The sequence below is a fragment of the Lepisosteus platostomus genome, chromosome 2, assembly GCF_059453375.1.
Source record: "Lepisosteus platostomus isolate fLepPlt1 chromosome 2, fLepPlt1.hap1, whole genome shotgun sequence".
Classification (NCBI taxonomy): domain Eukaryota; kingdom Metazoa; phylum Chordata; class Actinopteri; order Semionotiformes; family Lepisosteidae; genus Lepisosteus; species Lepisosteus platostomus.
This window is the reverse complement of record NC_142612.1, coordinates 12,982,269-12,998,836: the sequence shown is the minus strand read 5'-3', so window position 1 is coordinate 12,998,836 and position 16,568 is coordinate 12,982,269. Positions and strand designations below refer to the sequence as shown.

Genomic DNA, 16,568 nt, shown 5'->3' with positions numbered 1-16,568 from the left:
GGTTACCAATAAAAACTGTCACGATCGCTAACCCCTCCTCTTAAGGGAGCTCCAGCCCTTCCTCTTCCTTCCCATTGTCTGCACCTGTTCCCTATTCCCGTTCCCCCTTAAAAGCCAGACGCGGACCTCACTCCTGGTTCCTCATTGATTTCCACATCATGAAAGCCCGTATGAAATCCAAAAGAGTAATCCGAGACAAAAGGGGTAGAGTCCAAGGCCAGGGGATCCATCCAGGGAATTAAAACACGAACCGGGTCGGAACCGGCGAGGGGAACCAGGAACTAGGAACGGAAAGTTAAAAGCATAACGGAGCCAGACGTAGCAAGACCCCGGGCTCCGTTATGCTTTTAACTTTACGTGTTTTAATTCCCTGGATGGATCCCCTGGCCTTGGACTCTACCCTTTTGTCTCGGCTTACTCTTTTGGATTTCATACATGGATTGTTCGCCTGGACTCACTTCCCCTGGACACCTGCACTCCATGGACACGCCCCCCGTCTCCAGACCCTTTTCCTGCATGACTATTTTTTCCCCTTGTGTCTTCACTATTCTGGATCGTGTCGTCCGCATAGGGCCCGGAAAGAACTGTTCGTTACCAATAAAACCCGACTGTTAGGAAGAAGTAAAGCATCTTGCTGCCTGTTGGGTTTTGAGTGTGCTCAGGACTTCTGCACATGAGACTGGTGAACAATAGCAGCCGCCACTAACCCTCTCCCCGTCAGTTCTTACTGTCTAATTAATATTGACTTTTGTTCCGGTATGATCTTTGTGCACAGCAAGAGTTAACGGCGCCTTGATATTTGTGCATTGTCATGTGGCTTGCTATAAAAGATGAAATATTAAATACGCATTAAATTAAAATTATAGTGGGTATTTACTGTACCCAGGGAATACCGACAGGATTACATAAGGAGAAGGAAAGAACATTTCACTGGAAGTGCTCATAGATACTGTATTAACTAGTTTCTTTGTGGAATGTAGTCAGAGAGGTTGCGGAGCTGAAAGACAGGTTTTCTTCAACTTTTGTCTCGGGGCCTTAGGTCTCGCCCTCAAATACCTCATATTTGTCAAGATCTTTTTGTCTGATTGAGACTGCTTTTTTTTGTCTTGCTCTTCTTACACTCTGTATTGTGACAGATAAAAGCTGTTGCTGTCCAGAGAGTTCTAGTCTGCATCAGACTGTAAAGCACAGTAAATCTGTTCCTAATTGAGCAAAGTAGTTTTAAAATTGCTCCTCAGCTGTGTAATGTGAGAGACTTACCTTGTCAAAAGTATTTCTTTAGAGAAGATTGCAGATTGTTCCAACTTTCATTTTGCCATCTTTTATCAGTTGAATTTAGCATCTGTTCTTCCATGCCCTGGAAGAATAAAATGAGCACTTTTTCAAATATTTCACACAGGGCACCCATCTAGACTGTTGTACTAGATGTGGTACCCTATTTATGTGTATATATATATGACTCAGGACGTTTTATTCTGCCATGATATAGTAATAAGGATGAATACATTTCTATAGAATGAAAAAATTGCAAGAGGATCCACTACACCTGTCTAAGTGGCATATTGTACCTGTAATTCCATATTCTGCATTCTATACACTATTATTAATATTCGTCCATCCATTTTCTAACTGCTTTATGCAATACAATGTTGCAGGGGAGCCAGAACCTATCCCAGCAAGCAACAGGCACAAAGCAGGATGCACCCTGGATGGGACGCCAGTCCATCACAGGGCGCTCACAGACATAAACTCACACACTCACACCAGGGCCAGTCTTCTCAGAAGCCAATTAACCAACTAGTATGTCTTTGATCTGTGGGAGGAAAACTGGAGCACCTGGAGGAAACCCACACAAACATGAGGAGAACATTTAAACTCCATGCACATAGCGCCCCCAGTCTGGAACTTGAACCCAGGACCCCAGCTCTGAAAGGCGGCGATGCTAACCACAGCAACACCGCACCACCCTATACTGTATTATTCAAATATTTCCATTTAATTTATGGTCCGGTACCATATTGGCATTTAGTTGGGTTTTTTCTACAGTGTTTCCAATTCCAATTCAAGTGACAGTGGAGGAAAATGGAGAACCAGCTTTCCATATTCTTTTGATGCAGTCTGGATCATACCTTACTGCTGAATTCCAAAGCATTGTGATCACAAAGGTATAATTAAAGTAAGGTGCAATTTTCTGTTCAGCACTACAAAATATTTTTTAATGAATTAGTGGCATGAACAGGCAACAAACACACCTAACCCGGTTGTGTAACCTTCCGAAAAAAAGGGGGGTTGCACTTTTAACACATCAGATTTATAAAGACATTTTATCAGTGAAGCGCCTGCACTCTGGTTTATGGTCCTAAGCATAACAAGGGGTAGAGCTGCTTACCCCATGACATCATTTGTTATACGCATTCTTCACACAGGATGTTGTTTGTGTAATTAATGTAATTCCCAGAATGCTGGAGAGAACTGAAAATAATCCAGAACCCCATAACTGAGTGGCATGTAACTCATCTCCCAGTTTAGAGCTAGAGTGTGCTGTAAAGGGTGGAATAAACAGAATAGATTGATGGTCTGTGTTGATTAACCAGACTCTTTCCATTTGTGCAGTCAGAGCCTCATAACTCATTCACTGCTCTGCCTTCTGAATTATGTGCTCCTGTGGTACTCAGGGAATAAATATGATATTTATGAAGAGCTCATCCCTTATCTCTGTAAAGATACAGCCTGCCGCACATGAAAGAATTTTTGAAGCATCAAAAAAAAAGGGGAGTCTTCCTCTAGATCGAATATCTTTTGATGTGTCCATGGCAGGCTTTTGTGCGTCCAGGTCCCGGCCAGTTTGTAAAGGGAAAGGTGCCGTTTAGGCTCGTGGCTGAGCTGCGGGAAGCAGATTTGTGCTGGGCGGGCGAGCAGACGGGCATGTTGTAGTTCCTGCCTTGAACTGAACCTGACACCACAAAGGCCAAATTTCTCCCTGCACGGAATTTAATTCTTAACAGCGTGGCTCTAGGGCACGATTACTGTTTGCACCATGGTAACCCTAGCAAGGCTGAAGACTTGAGAGATTGTTCTCTTTTGTTTCCGTTAGTGTGTGGGGTCATTTACATGCTCCCTCGTCTCTCGTGGTCTTTTGTTTTGCTGGAATAGAAACATAGACACTTTCGTGTTCTTTGACCATCTTTAAACCTTGGAGCGCATAGCCAGGAGAAATACGTTTTCAACCTGGATTAATAAGACCTAACAAAGCGCATTCTATACAGTGCCTTACTTGGCGTTCCTTTCATTGCTAGGATTTAGCCAAAAGATGATAATGATTAAAATAAAGGCCGTCCAGTCCACAGGCTGGGAGGGGAGGTGAATTTCACTTCTTCCACACCCAGGCAGCAGTGAGGGCGACCGAATGCACCTTTTACAGCACAAAATGTAATACACCCAAACTGTCAAGCCTTGTGATTCATTGGCTTGGCGTTTGAGCTGTAAAATATAATTATTTCATGAAGGAATGAGTAAAGGTTAATCCACCAACGCTGAAAAGTAGAAAGAAAAAATATAATTTCTGCTGTTGAGCTAGAGCCACACCTGCAGAAGCCACTACTCTTCAACTAAGGGCAGGATTACCATTTACCCTTTCCTCTGAAGACAACGTCCACTGACCCTCTCCCTACACGAACGTCTTGGAAGGGTTCGTAACAGCGCTGCCTTTGAAGAGTGTATTCAGCAATGCCATTGCATTACCTATGACCTGTGTTTTCACTGTTGTTATACAGTTATTAGCAGGTGAGATTTAAACCGTTGAGCACGTCTCTTTAGCGAGTAAAACGTGTTTTTGTTTCGGACGTGGTTTTCGTGCACGGCGCTAGAAGACGAATTGTAGTGTCCTGCGCTAAAGAGGAGAACCTTAGTCTGAAGGGGAACAAAGTGCGAGTGTTAAAAAGCGTGGTGCAGTGTAGCGCTTCAGAGGCTGCTAACGTTTGCTGAGGGAGCTGTTAAGCCTGCTGTCTCGCTGTCAGGAGAGAGCCATATTTGCTGCTGCTACAGCGAAGTTACTGGCTCCTGGCTTAATTGGTGAGCTGTAATTCGCCAGCGCTCTGGCACCGACCGCTGCTGAGCAACGATTTTCTTTTTTTCCCCCCTTTTCTTTTTTTTGGGGGTCTAATTGGTGGACAGCGGCGGCCCTTAATGGAAGCAGTCTCTCTTGAAGGGTTTCCGCTGCCTGTACAATCAATCTCCCCAGCTGCGCCTCTGCTCTCTGGAGTTTCTGAAAGCCCTTTTTGTAATAATAGATTGCTGTGGGTTACATAAACCCTGCCTCCCGCTGAGTCAGCCCTCTTCACATGCGCTGACAAATTGATGCTTTTCTTGAAAAGCCGCGTGGGGAGCCGCCGGAGAGCGCTGTGGGGTTTTCATTTCCCCACCGGGCGGCGGCGGCTGCTGCTGCTGCTGCTGCTGGCGGCTCTGCCGCTGACATCTCCCCGCGGCGGGAGCGAGCCGGGCTGGGCCTCCGCGGGCGCAGAGCGGGGCTGCGAGGGCGAAAGGCTCTTGCTCCGTGCTCTGCGCGCTGTGCTCTGTGGCAGCAGGCAGGGAGCCGCTTTCCCTTTCCAGACCTGGGCTCCTGCCTGTCACACAAATAGCGTCATGTGATTTGAACGATTTTTTTTTCCTTCATATTTCACCGGACCGATGTTTCTAATCATTTACCCTTGCGTACGTGGTTTAGCGCGAATGCAGCGGCATATGTGAACTGCTGAAAATTGGTGGGAGATTTTAGAAGTGGCTTTTTGACTACAGATCTGGCTGTGGCCTTGTTGAAAGGCAGGCGTCCCGGCCAGAGGGCATCCTGATATACGCGTATTGTCTGCGACCCTGTGGTGGACCAAGCGGTGCTTGAAAATTGATAGATGATAAGAGTGAGAGAACAGTTCAACATCTGCCCTGGTCGTTGGGTTTGGTTTCTCTAACCGTTTCAGAACTACCGAGAAGCATTCTGCACATTGCGTATACTTTTAACTCTGCGAGCGTTTAGTGAGACATCTCTGAATAACATCACGAATATAGGTATTTTGCCGATGAAAAAGAAACCGCATAACTCTTCAAGTAAACACTGAAGACTGGTATTTTTTTAAATCTTGCCATTGTAGAGGGTGTGCAAATCACCCGCTACCGGGGAATCACCGGAGTTAGAATATACTTTCAGAATGACTCGTTGAGGTCGTTACCGTCCACATTGTACAGAAAACAATGCAGGATTGTCATCTGGCACTTATGTCAGCTTTTTTTCGAATATTTGTAACAGGAACTTGTTACCGGAGAACATAATTCAGCAGACTTCCTCAGATAACGATAAAACACACCAAATCTATTGTCACCTCTTTATGCACTTTCATTGTTGTTTTGTTTGTTAATAATCATTAATTAGTAATGCAGACGGCATTATCCATGTTGATTAACTGAATCTGAAAATGCAGAAACATTGAATTGTATTTATGCTTCATAATCTTTACATAATAAACAAAATCTATAGGAAACGTCACAATGTAAGGATCTGCAGTTCAGGTAATAGTGGTGTATTTACAAAGGTTCAGTATAATCACAATACAACTCATGTTCCTCAAGGCTGTGGATTAAATTAAGGGAATACAGTTCATTCATAACATACTGTATATAGAATTAAGCAAGATATCTCCACTTCTTTAAACCTACTACATTCACATATTGAACTGTCTTGGTATTATTTCAACATTACTTATATGCTATTTGCACATATGCTATAAACCATTGAATCAAGCATGAAGAATTGGGAATTGTGCACATAATCTACATGTTGCATGAAGCATGATGAATCCTCAATGTGTTTACAGAATGGAATCTGGATCAAGGCAGAACTTAAAACTACCTTCAGATTTGTTGTTGCTCCTCCTGTGAGGTGAATAGATATCGATCACCCTTTTATTTGCTATAACTCCCTTTGCAACAGTTTTCCACTTAGGCCCTTTACAGAGTTCTATAATTATAGATATCGTACAGCAACAGTTGACCATGTGGGAACTGAGGAGAGAAAAAAAAAACAAGCTTCCAAATCAAGAAACCTCTGGGGGTCACAGGCCTGGTGGTTACCTCGCTGGCCATGACTTAATGGTTCATTAATCAACACTACATAATGCACAGTCTCTGCAAAGTTAAGGCTATGAGGAAGGTATAATGTAAGAAAGGTTTGCTCTTCGTATCTATGCAACTATAACCTGTTAGAAGGCAGTAGAGACCCATCAAGTCAGCCATGATTCTCCGATATGACACAAAAGGACTTATTCATTTGCAGAGCTCTTCTACACCTTTGTGGATTAGATCCAAGATGTTTCTGTAGCATTTAACCAAGGCTGGCAATAGCTGACCTATCCAGACTGCACACTGTCATCTGGTAAATCCAAAATAATATGCACAGTCCTTTGCACGCTCTCTGGCTGATGTCCACCATGGTTTATTTTTCTGAAGTTCTTTATCCATAAAAAAATCCATTGCGTCTTCATTTGAGGCTTCCCCAAAAAATATTTGTTTTCTCTTAAACTAGTCCACAGTGTGCACATTCAAGACCAGCGGTATGTGCATACTATACATTAATTCAAACCATCTTCATCCAGGAGCACATGAACTCCTAAAAAGCAAGGATAACACAGATATATCTTTTTTCAAATTCCCACGCAGACATGGCAAAAAGTCCAGAGCTTCTACCAATCGTTAATATATTCATCCATCAAAATAAATTCATTAATCAGATTAGCATGATTTTTTAATAAGGAAGTACACGCAGCAACCTATTGAGAATGCCAGAATCGATGCAAAAGATTGTTAATTAACATTGACACTACCTTTTGAAAATCCTTCCCTTAGCCTTTAATTAATGAATGATTATTTACTGATGCTGGTCCTTGCCATATTAAAATGAGCACCTCTAGATATAACTGTCTGATCTTTCCACACCACATTCACACATTCCTGATATGATTTTCCAAACCATGCTTGCAGTCACAGATGGTCTTGACATGTTGTTGTATGTTATATTTTTATGTCATGGTAATTATCTGAGAGCAGAGCCCTGTCCTATTAAATTGTTTCCTGCTACTAATCTAATGTAATGCGGTCTAAACTTTGCTCTTGTTACAGATTTATCTTGCTCTTTCCAGTGGATTAAAAGATAAGTAGCTGTAGAAATAAAAGTAAGTGTATTGCTTTGTGCCTTCCTGACAACATTTTTTATTTTTTGTAAATTTCAGAAGGCTAATTTAGACATTATAATTACAGATAAATAATTGCAATTTAAAGCCAATCGTTTGCTATCATAAAAATGTTTTTAGTGTATTGTTATCGCTTCCCTGATTAATAAAATTACTTAATTTCTAGAATTTATTCAAATCAAACTATTGGCAATGAAAACGTAATCTGACCAGAAAAATGTTTCTATATTTGTTATAGAAAACATTGTGAAAATGTGCATCAAGGATGAAGGTGTTAAAGATTCGTTCAACTTGATAGCATTAATCTGAAATGTTAAAAAAAAGATGATGATTGCCTTACATCTCGTGCAGTCTTTTATCATATCAGTTAGTATGTTTTATACTCTGTTGAGTGAAAAAACAGTCTTCCTGAAGTACAATTCACAGAAAGAAGAAAAAAGGAAATCTGTGCCCTTTGCAGACAGTGGTTGTTCAGCACAGCACACTGCACATGACTAATGAACCTCAGAGCACTGCAGGCAGCCCTAATTAGCTGTGCACAGTTGGAAGGCCTTACTCTTGAAGGAGTGAAATAGCCTCAGTGTTAATAATGTCCAGGAACAACATTCTGCACAGAAAAGAAAGAACATTTTGTAAGGTAGCTGAGCTCTCCAAGAATGCTGTCTCTGAAGCAGAAAGGCAGAAGGGCATTTCGAACCAGGGCAGGCAGCGGATGGAAAGTGGCGCAGCTGTCCCCCGCCTGTGTTCGTGTGTGTGTGTGTGTGTGTGTGTATCTCAACTCTGACCCTCTGGGAACTGGCTCTCCGAATCTCAGCCCGCAGAAAAAGAGAGGCGCCAGCAGACATTGTTCTCCTTTGTCAGTAGTGTTTGTCTGGCTACCCGTCTTTTAAAAAATAAATGTGACATTCAAGTCTAGATGACCAGGCTTGCTTTTAAAAAAAAAATGTAGTTCAAAGTGAGAGGACCTTGCAGACACTGGAATACCTGTTGAAGTGCGGTGGAACTTTCTCTTTGTTCTGCTCATCTTTCTAAGGTGTTTATTGCAAAAAAATCATATTTGATTTCAGATATTTCATACGCAGCAGTCTGCAGTCTTAGGATACACTTCCAGCTGATACTCTAGGTTAGGTGGAAAAACGTCTGAAGTAAACTGTAGTTGAAGGAACTCGACACAAAAATGCTTCTTTTCTGTGCTACTGCAGAGATGTCTTTGACACGTTCAAGGTTTTGGTTGTTTGGTCAAGTGTCAGCACAGTGCTGCCAGACCTTCAGTGCACTTTCTTCAGCGACGTTTGTGGTCTGTGATTGCAGGGAACAGCGAACACAGCAGTGTTGCAGACCTCATTGTTTGGTGCTTTACCTTTTTTTGTGACAGAGAATGGCTGGAGTTTAACCTCATTTCTCAAAGCTTTTAGTTCCAGGTCTGCCAGTGAGGGGAAAAAAAAAAACAACCAAAGAGGTCGTAATGCTTCATCTCCAGCAGCTCTCTTTTTTTTTTCCCTGTGTAGTCTTTGATCCCAGCAGTACAAAAAAAGACAAGAAAGCCCATTGAGCACCGCATTACCTGTCCCAACAGAGGCCTCCTGCCTCCCCTTGCCCCTCCCTCTCCTTATCTCCCTTCGCCGAAGTCCGACCCCCGTGTTAAACTTCAGTTCTCCTTCAGTGTCGCTTTTTCCTTTCAAGGCTCACAGAGGGAACAATGGACCGGGCTTCCTAGTTAATCCTCCGCCATGGCCCGGCCCTGCCTCTTCCCCGTTGTACAGCCAGAATAGTGGGAGCCACTATACTGCAGTGTGGAAGCCCATTGAGGATTAAAGGGTTTTCCGGCAGCGTGAGGAAATGTCGATGGTTTCATCAGTTAACCAGTTTCGACTTGGCACGCGCGATGATTGCATAAATTAACAGCTTCCGTTAACAGGGAACGCAGTGCTGTGGCTGTCCAATTATCATTTGTACTAATCCTCCGGCGAAATGAGCGCCGGGGGCTGGGAAGATCCGAGCCCTTTGACGAGTGGGTTTCCACCCGTGTTCTTGAGCCGGTGTGCAGTCGGCACGGAGGAGTTGGTACGGTATAGGCTCTCTTGAGGTCAGCGTCTTGTTGAACTGGAATTAGAGAACCAGTTTCATCTCTCCTTTTATTACTGCCCGGGCATGATGTCTCTGCAGAGGCTGCCTGTTGTGCAGAGTCAGTGCCAGCTCCAGCAGTTCCCGCTGAATACAAATAATGTAATTAAATTAATTTGCTCTGTAGAGTACCTGCTTTTTAATAGCGCTTCAGAACTCATTAAATTAACATACTGCAGCGTCAGTTAGGCACGCTTTCAAATGGGAATCGAACTTTCACTGCTCATTTGACCACAAGGTCCTACATTCTGAGACCTGATCTAATTTGACAGCTAATATTGACCTGTGTGCAGAGGCAATTAAAATCTGGAGGCCTGGCCTTTTTTTTTCCTTTTTTCTTTCTCCTTCCTTGGAGAAATCCGAACCTGTCTGAAGGCTGCGTCTTTGCGTGGACAGCAGGATAAGGTCTTGCCATCGAAAAAACACAAAGATGCTCTGTAACACTGCAGTCCATTTGTGTATTCAACCGTGATTTTTCTGTAATTCAGTGCCCTAGACAGCGGTTTGTGCAGTAAGGTATTCTTACCTTGTATATCGGAGGTTTCTTACAAAACTGGACATAAACATGGTCTGTCGGCAAATCATTTTTGGTTGAAATCAGTTTCGAAGTAAAAAGTTCAGATTTTTCACTTATATTGTCTCTAGCAGTTTTGACAGTGTGAACAATATTAACTCTTCTACAGCTCATAACAGATCTCCTATTTAAACATTTTGAAACATTGTGTATATCATTTCCCTCATGATTTGTATCCACGGGAAGTCAAGACACTACACACAGTGCTTCTCTCGGCGTCTGGAATAATGCTCCTTTCTGGTTGGTTTTTCTATCAAGTCTTGGCTGTTAACTCTTTCAGTTGGCATTGATTAGGAAATTTTTATTTTAATAAGAACTGCCCCTTGAGAAAAAAATGAAGCGAAAATTAGAATTTGGTATTCTAAGGGCTTATGATTGCGTGGTGGGAGTAGTGCGTGAAAAAGCTCCATATGTTTGGAACTGAGGTACATCTGTAGGAGGAAATTAAAAAACTATGTGTTTTGCTGTTTCAGTCCTTATTACATTTTCATTTACCGTGTCATTTTCCACACAGATTTCCTTTTTCTTGCACTATTTGCCATCCTGCTTTGCCACAAATAGCCTGTAGGAACTTTTCCCTTTGATCTTCGATTAAAATGTGTGAAGAGTTTAGCAGCATCGCGAGGAGTGGAGCTTATAATGCTGCCCCAGTGATTCAACAGCATTATGAAACCAACATTTGCTTACACTGCACACTTTCTCAGAAGCCTCTTCAGAGGCTGTGTTTTATTCCAGAACTCTGTTAAACATTACAAGGAGAGACTAAACCTTCACACAGAACACAAAGAAGATATTCTTAAAGAAGACTTCCTTCCATCCATTTTGTAACCACTATATCCAATACAGGGTCTTGGGGGAGGTGGAGTCTACCCCAGCAAACAACAGGCACAAGGCACGGACACGGGACGTCAGTCCATCGCGTGACACACACACAAACATGCACACACTCACACCAGGAACAGTTTCCCCAGGAGCCAATTATGTCTTTTGGCTGTAGGAGAAACTGGAGCACCTGGAGCAAACCCATGCGACCGAGGAGAACATACAAACTCCACACAGACAGCACCCCAGATGCAGAATTGAACCCAGGGCTACAGGGCAGCAGTGCTAGTCGCTCCACTGCTCCTTGTAGGAAGACATTAAGAAGTAAAATGTGAATAATAGATTCTTTTTACACTAATTATTTTCTGCTTGGCTTTAAAATGCTTAAATAGCAACATTTTTACATCATATGTTACCTCGATCGCCTATATTTTTAAAACGCAGTTTTTAATGGAAGACTGCGGCTTTAAAGCAGTTAAATCTTTGAACGTTTTTTAGAACTTATTGTTCTCTATTTCTTAGGTGCAGTCCTGGTCTGGAACATTCAACCCAGAGAGAGAGAGATGGAAGGTAAGTCATCTTTTCCATTACTTACCAGGAGCCTGTCTAGCAATTAGCCTCAAGGCAGTGGGTTTTCAGGGCTAAGAGAGCGGTATATTGCTCATTTTCATATCTCCATCTCTGTGCCAGACTTCCAGTGCATTCTCAGAAAGGCCAAATCCTGTCCCGCCCCTTTCCTTTATAATAAGAAAAGACATTTTCTAATTAGAGTCATGACATTTTTTAATCACAATGCAGTAAGAGCAATTTAGCTGATCTGTGTTACTCTCTCATCTGATTGTGTATCTGTCATGTGGATTATTTGTATATATTCACCTGTCTGGCTGAGGAAAGGTGGACTGGAGGTATGTGGGTGTATGTACTAATTATGGGCATAGATATGGTAGATGCCGAGGATGCCTGTACTAGTACAGGAAACAAAGGGAAGAGGAGGCTTCCATCAGCATCCAGACCAGTTGTTGAGAGATTAGCAATCAGTGCGTGCAAATACAATCCGTAAGTCCTTGTTAAACTAGTCTGTCAGTTTACCAGTGAACTTCTGATAAGTCACTAATTTTGGAGACCTTATTATAACCAGTAGCAGGGAAGCTCCAGTTGATTTTTGTGCTCTGTGAAATTCCTGTTTAAAGATAATACTGTAGCCTGTGTTGGTTGTGGGCAAGGCCAGCAGTCAGCAGCAGCAGACAGCATGAAAGAGTAATTGTCTTTTAATAGTCACACTGTGGGAGCCCCTTGCTCTTAACACCATTGAAGAGGAGACACCGTAGATAAAAGGTCACCGTGCCATTAACCTTCAGCGTGGTTCTCCAGCTGCACAAATCTGAGAATGTATTTCCTAAGCTTGGCTGATGTTTCTCTATTTCTTGAAGTTTTTAAAGACAGTTTATATTTGCTAATTGACTTGTACACTCCTGGGCATTTGCACATGTGACACAAACACAAGATTGTGCAATTTTAGAATTTCTAGGACATAGCTGTGTCAAACACAAGTGCCCCTCGAAGCACTCTGTTCTTGTTTTTACAACTGGACAGAATTCTGCCAAAAGGCAACACGTACTGCAGGTACGCGCAACCAGTCCCTTTTGATTGAAGAATGAAATATATTGACACTAAAACCACATAAAAATGATATATACATCTTGACATTCACAAAGTGTGAGGAAAAAAATAAGTATTCCTCCCAAATGTTCTGTATCATCATTAAAAGACGGGGAGCCACAGTAGCACAGTTGCTGCTGAATTTTAGTGGCATTTTTCACAATTAATCCTGTAGTTTGATAGATATAAAGATTCCTTATTCACGAGCACTCCACCTATGCATAAGTAGCACGTGTTCCTGGATATTTTTCTAGAAATTATTGAGGATACATTTTTTTTATGGGGGAACAAGTTGAGTTTTTGGAGAATGGTTATATACCGCACTGTCCAGGACACTGGCAGCAAGCCTGAGCGTTCCCTCGTCTGCAGGTGCTCAAGTTGAATACTTGTGCAGTGCAGAGGTGGGCCCAGCAGGGGATTGCAGAAGGCTGAAACACTTGACCCAGGTGGTTGGCTTGATCAAGGTGTCGGCCACGTCTGTCGGGAAACCCAGGCAGGAAAGCAACAGAGCGTTCCAGGGAACCGTCTGTTGGCATTTTAGCGCGCGCTCAGGCACTTAAGCTGTTAAAGAAGGCGGTAGCGGGCTGATGCTGTGTACGTTTCTCAGCAAGGGTAGTTTAAAAGTAATCGCTGCTCCATTTTGCACCGCATCCATCTACTGTACGTAGCAGTCCTCGTAACACAGACTGAGTTGGAGTTCAGCGCCGGAGAGGCCTGAGCGTTTGATGTGTGTCGACAGCCATCCGCTTTTCATGTGTTCTGAGGAACAGCTGCCGTGTGTCCGCAGGCTGACGGCGCCTTTGAAGGGAACAGGTGCGTGCCACTGTTTGTGAGCTCTGCCTCCACCCTTCGTTCTTTGATATCACAGAGCCTTTTTGAAAAGGCTGAACCTCGCAGATATTCATCAGCCAGCATTGTGCCATGAGGGTACTTTATATTAATGTTGACAGAGGGGGTGACCTTTTATTTCTAAGGGAGAGATATGAGAAAGCTTAACCCCATCAAGACCTTGAGACAGGCAAGTATGTGGAAGAGGGAGGTAGGCTGGTACAAAGTAAAAGACCGGTCATGTTGTCCATTTTGCCTCTGGTTTTTAAGATTGAACCTGGGCTGATTTTGTCTAACTAACAGCCACCGAGACCAAAATAAAATTCCATCTCCTTAGGAATGGTGCAGTTTCACTCCCTACCCCCGGCCTCTTAGAACTCTCCCTAAAGATACTGAAAGCAGAGCTGCTGAAAGATTCAGCACTGATTTCTCTCGTGGAAACAGGAGACCCCTGATGAGCGCTTTTTACGAAAGTGTTTTTCCAAGGCAGTTTGAACGCCACCCCCTAGCCACGGTGCTCTTCAGTGACAAGAATATTCCCTGGAAATGCTGATCAATACAGAGGGCAGGAGTGACAGGCAGCTAGGTGTAATAAAGTAAAGAACAGGATGAGCTGGTGTCATGGGGGGATGAATATCAGATGTGGAATAGGTAAGAGAAACAGCGGATGTTGTTCAGTTTGCATGAGTATTAATGTAACATAAGTAAGTGCTGCAGAAGCATTTGTCTGAGGTATGTCAGCCATATTAAATGATCTGGCTCCATGCAGTATGCAGAATCGGCACTTAAGAACATAAGATTGGTTATAAGTAAGAGGAGGGCGTTTGGCCCACCCAGCCTGTTTGGTAGCTAGTACCAAACTATTATTGATCCAAGGATCTCATCCAGCTATTAAGCATTAAAGGCGATAAGATCAAATGTTTGCATTTTTCAGAACTGTATGCATTTTATCTTCGATAATGAAGAATTTGCCATTAGTTGTTGGGTCTTGCAGGTAGGGAAGCTAAGGGAGTAAGTAAAAATCACACGCTCCTTCCTGGTCTGGAGTTTCGGACTCCCTTTCTTTCCCCCACATATGCCCAGTAAAAACAAGGCCCTTGTTAACTGTAGTGCCATGTCACTGCTGGTAGACCTATGTCTCACGTATTGCAAAATCAATTGCTTTATTGATCGCTCACTAATTAGAATAAAAAGAATACAAGCAGAGAATATCGGGCTGTACGCAGGACACAATACATTCCAGGAATTAAGCTGGTAATGAGACTAGCAGGGGAAAAGGCTGTAATTGGAGGGCACTGTATAGAGGCAGGCAGGGAGGTGAGAGGCAGTCTGCTGCTCTGCAAGAGATGAGCGAAGCGCAGCTCCTCGCTCTGTGTTTATTTGAATAATGAGGGACTTTAATTTGACTGTAGCCCACTCACAGCTCCCCTGCTCAGCACTCAGGGTGGGACTCTAATTGCCTGCTTGTGTGCAGAGTGTGCAGGTTCTGCCTGGCTGAGCTGAATTCCGATAGTTCCCCTGGTATTTTGTATTTGCAGCCTGGCCATTTCTCTTACCCAGCTGGGCGTTCCTGAAATGCACGGTGCATCCTTTGTCTTTCCTTCCGGGAGTTTTGTCATCCAGGCTTTAGCTTTCATTTTCTTGTAGTGGCATTAAACATGACTAAACGTACCCCCGACGTTTCTTCCGATTCTCCCAGCCCCAAGGAACAAAGCCCGGCTCGCATCTGTGATAGAGGTCAGCACCATTTAGAACTGCAGCAAAAACATCTGGAGTGGAATTTTTCTCATTCGTTTGGATGGTCATGTTTTCAGTTGATGTCCTGGATGACACCGCCTAGGGTTGCTTTAAGAAGAGGTGAAGGACGACAGACATTCCTAGTGCATCATTTTGAAGACTGATAAAATCATTGAGACACAGAAAATATAGTTGAATTCTCCTTCCTGTGTTGTAGTTTGGAATCATACTCTCCCAGTAGCAGCTGTTCAGCAATGGAAATATGTGTGGGCTGGACCCTCGTTAGAAGAATCCCATTTTCGCATTCCTTAAAAACACAAATTGGTTTGGTCCCAAAGTGGGATGTCCTTGTCTGCACTAACAGAGGGATGGTCCGCTGAGTTCCCGTGGTGCGTGTTCGAGTGTTTCATTGCTTTCATCGTGCTTAATACAATCTTCACAGGCAGTGCAGAGGGCAGCAGGGTTGTCTAATTGCATGTCAAAGTGCTTTGGTGGTTTGGCTGCATTTCCAATTGGTTACAAAGTTTATGTTAATGCTGCCCCTAAGTGGTAAATGTAATTATTGCACACCATATTGGAGCTGCAGACAACATTGGTAATGAAGAAATTAAGTGGCGCTTTGCAGATCAAAATACAAAATACTCCCTTTTCTCTCCTCCGATCAGTAGAGCGAGCTTCTAAGCCTGCAAATTCCCAAATCGAGGATCAAATGAAACCTTTACGACAAAGCTTTTTGAGTCAGTGCTGAAACTCTTCTTTTTTTTATTGTGCTGCCCTAGTCATGCAAAAGGAACCAATCTCACAGAGCGTACAGCTGTCTGTTAATGGCTTGTTGGCTAGTGTCTCACAGAAATTAAATTCTACAGGCTTGACACCGGCTGTCAGCATTGGAACATGGCTCCATTTGATACCGTGCAGGTAACAAGTCTTTGTCAGGCAGATAATGGTTGTGTTTCTTTTGTTACCCCTGTGTTAATATGTATTGTTCATTCCACATGCAGTTGTTTGACTTAAAATGCACCTTTTACCTTCCTGCCAGGGCACTTGTACTTAGGAGGGACATGTCTTGCAGTGCAGCACACTGTCTAGGATTTTACAAATCCTCTGCTTGCCTGGTAAAGTTGTCAAGATGGAAACAGGGTGGTAGTTTGAAAGAACATGTCATGTTTTTTGCTGGACTGTAGGAGCACTGCCTGGAATTGCTCTTGCTGAAAGATATGCCCTTTTGTATGTGCCTGTGCGCAGTAAGCTTTAGGGAGGCGCTGCGTGTCTAGACTGAGACAGAAAATCAAGGTACTGTCTTCCTGTGGATTTTAGAGATGCCAGTGTGCTTGTCAGAGCTGAGCAGAGTGTTAAGATCTTGTGGCGACATCCCACACTATACTGAATAAGGTGTGGAATTCTTAACTGGCAATCAGTAAGGAGTAAAAAAAGCATCATTTTTTATCTTGCTGGTGATTATCGTTTAAAAACTCCATCTGATTCTAAGAGAAATAAGTCTACCCTTACTGGCAGTTAAGGGCTTATTACAGTCAACGTATCATTCCTTTAATGTTTTATGTCAAACCTAAATATCCTTTTTTTCCATT

At 43.1% G+C, this 16,568-nt stretch overlaps 1 protein-coding gene across 3 annotated transcripts in view; it reads left to right on the top strand.

The window, feature by feature from the left end:
- Positions 1–16,568, top strand: part of LOC148675953 (uncharacterized) — a 149,542-nt gene that overhangs the window by 95,791 nt on the left and 37,183 nt on the right. For all 3 annotated transcript variants that reach the window (XM_088598864.1, XM_088598878.1, XM_088598871.1), the window contains one exon: positions 11,278–11,325. In XM_088598864.1, the coding sequence (XP_088454990.1) occupies positions 11,278–11,325 (48 nt within the window). The remainder of the gene's footprint in view (positions 1–11,277; positions 11,326–16,568) is intronic.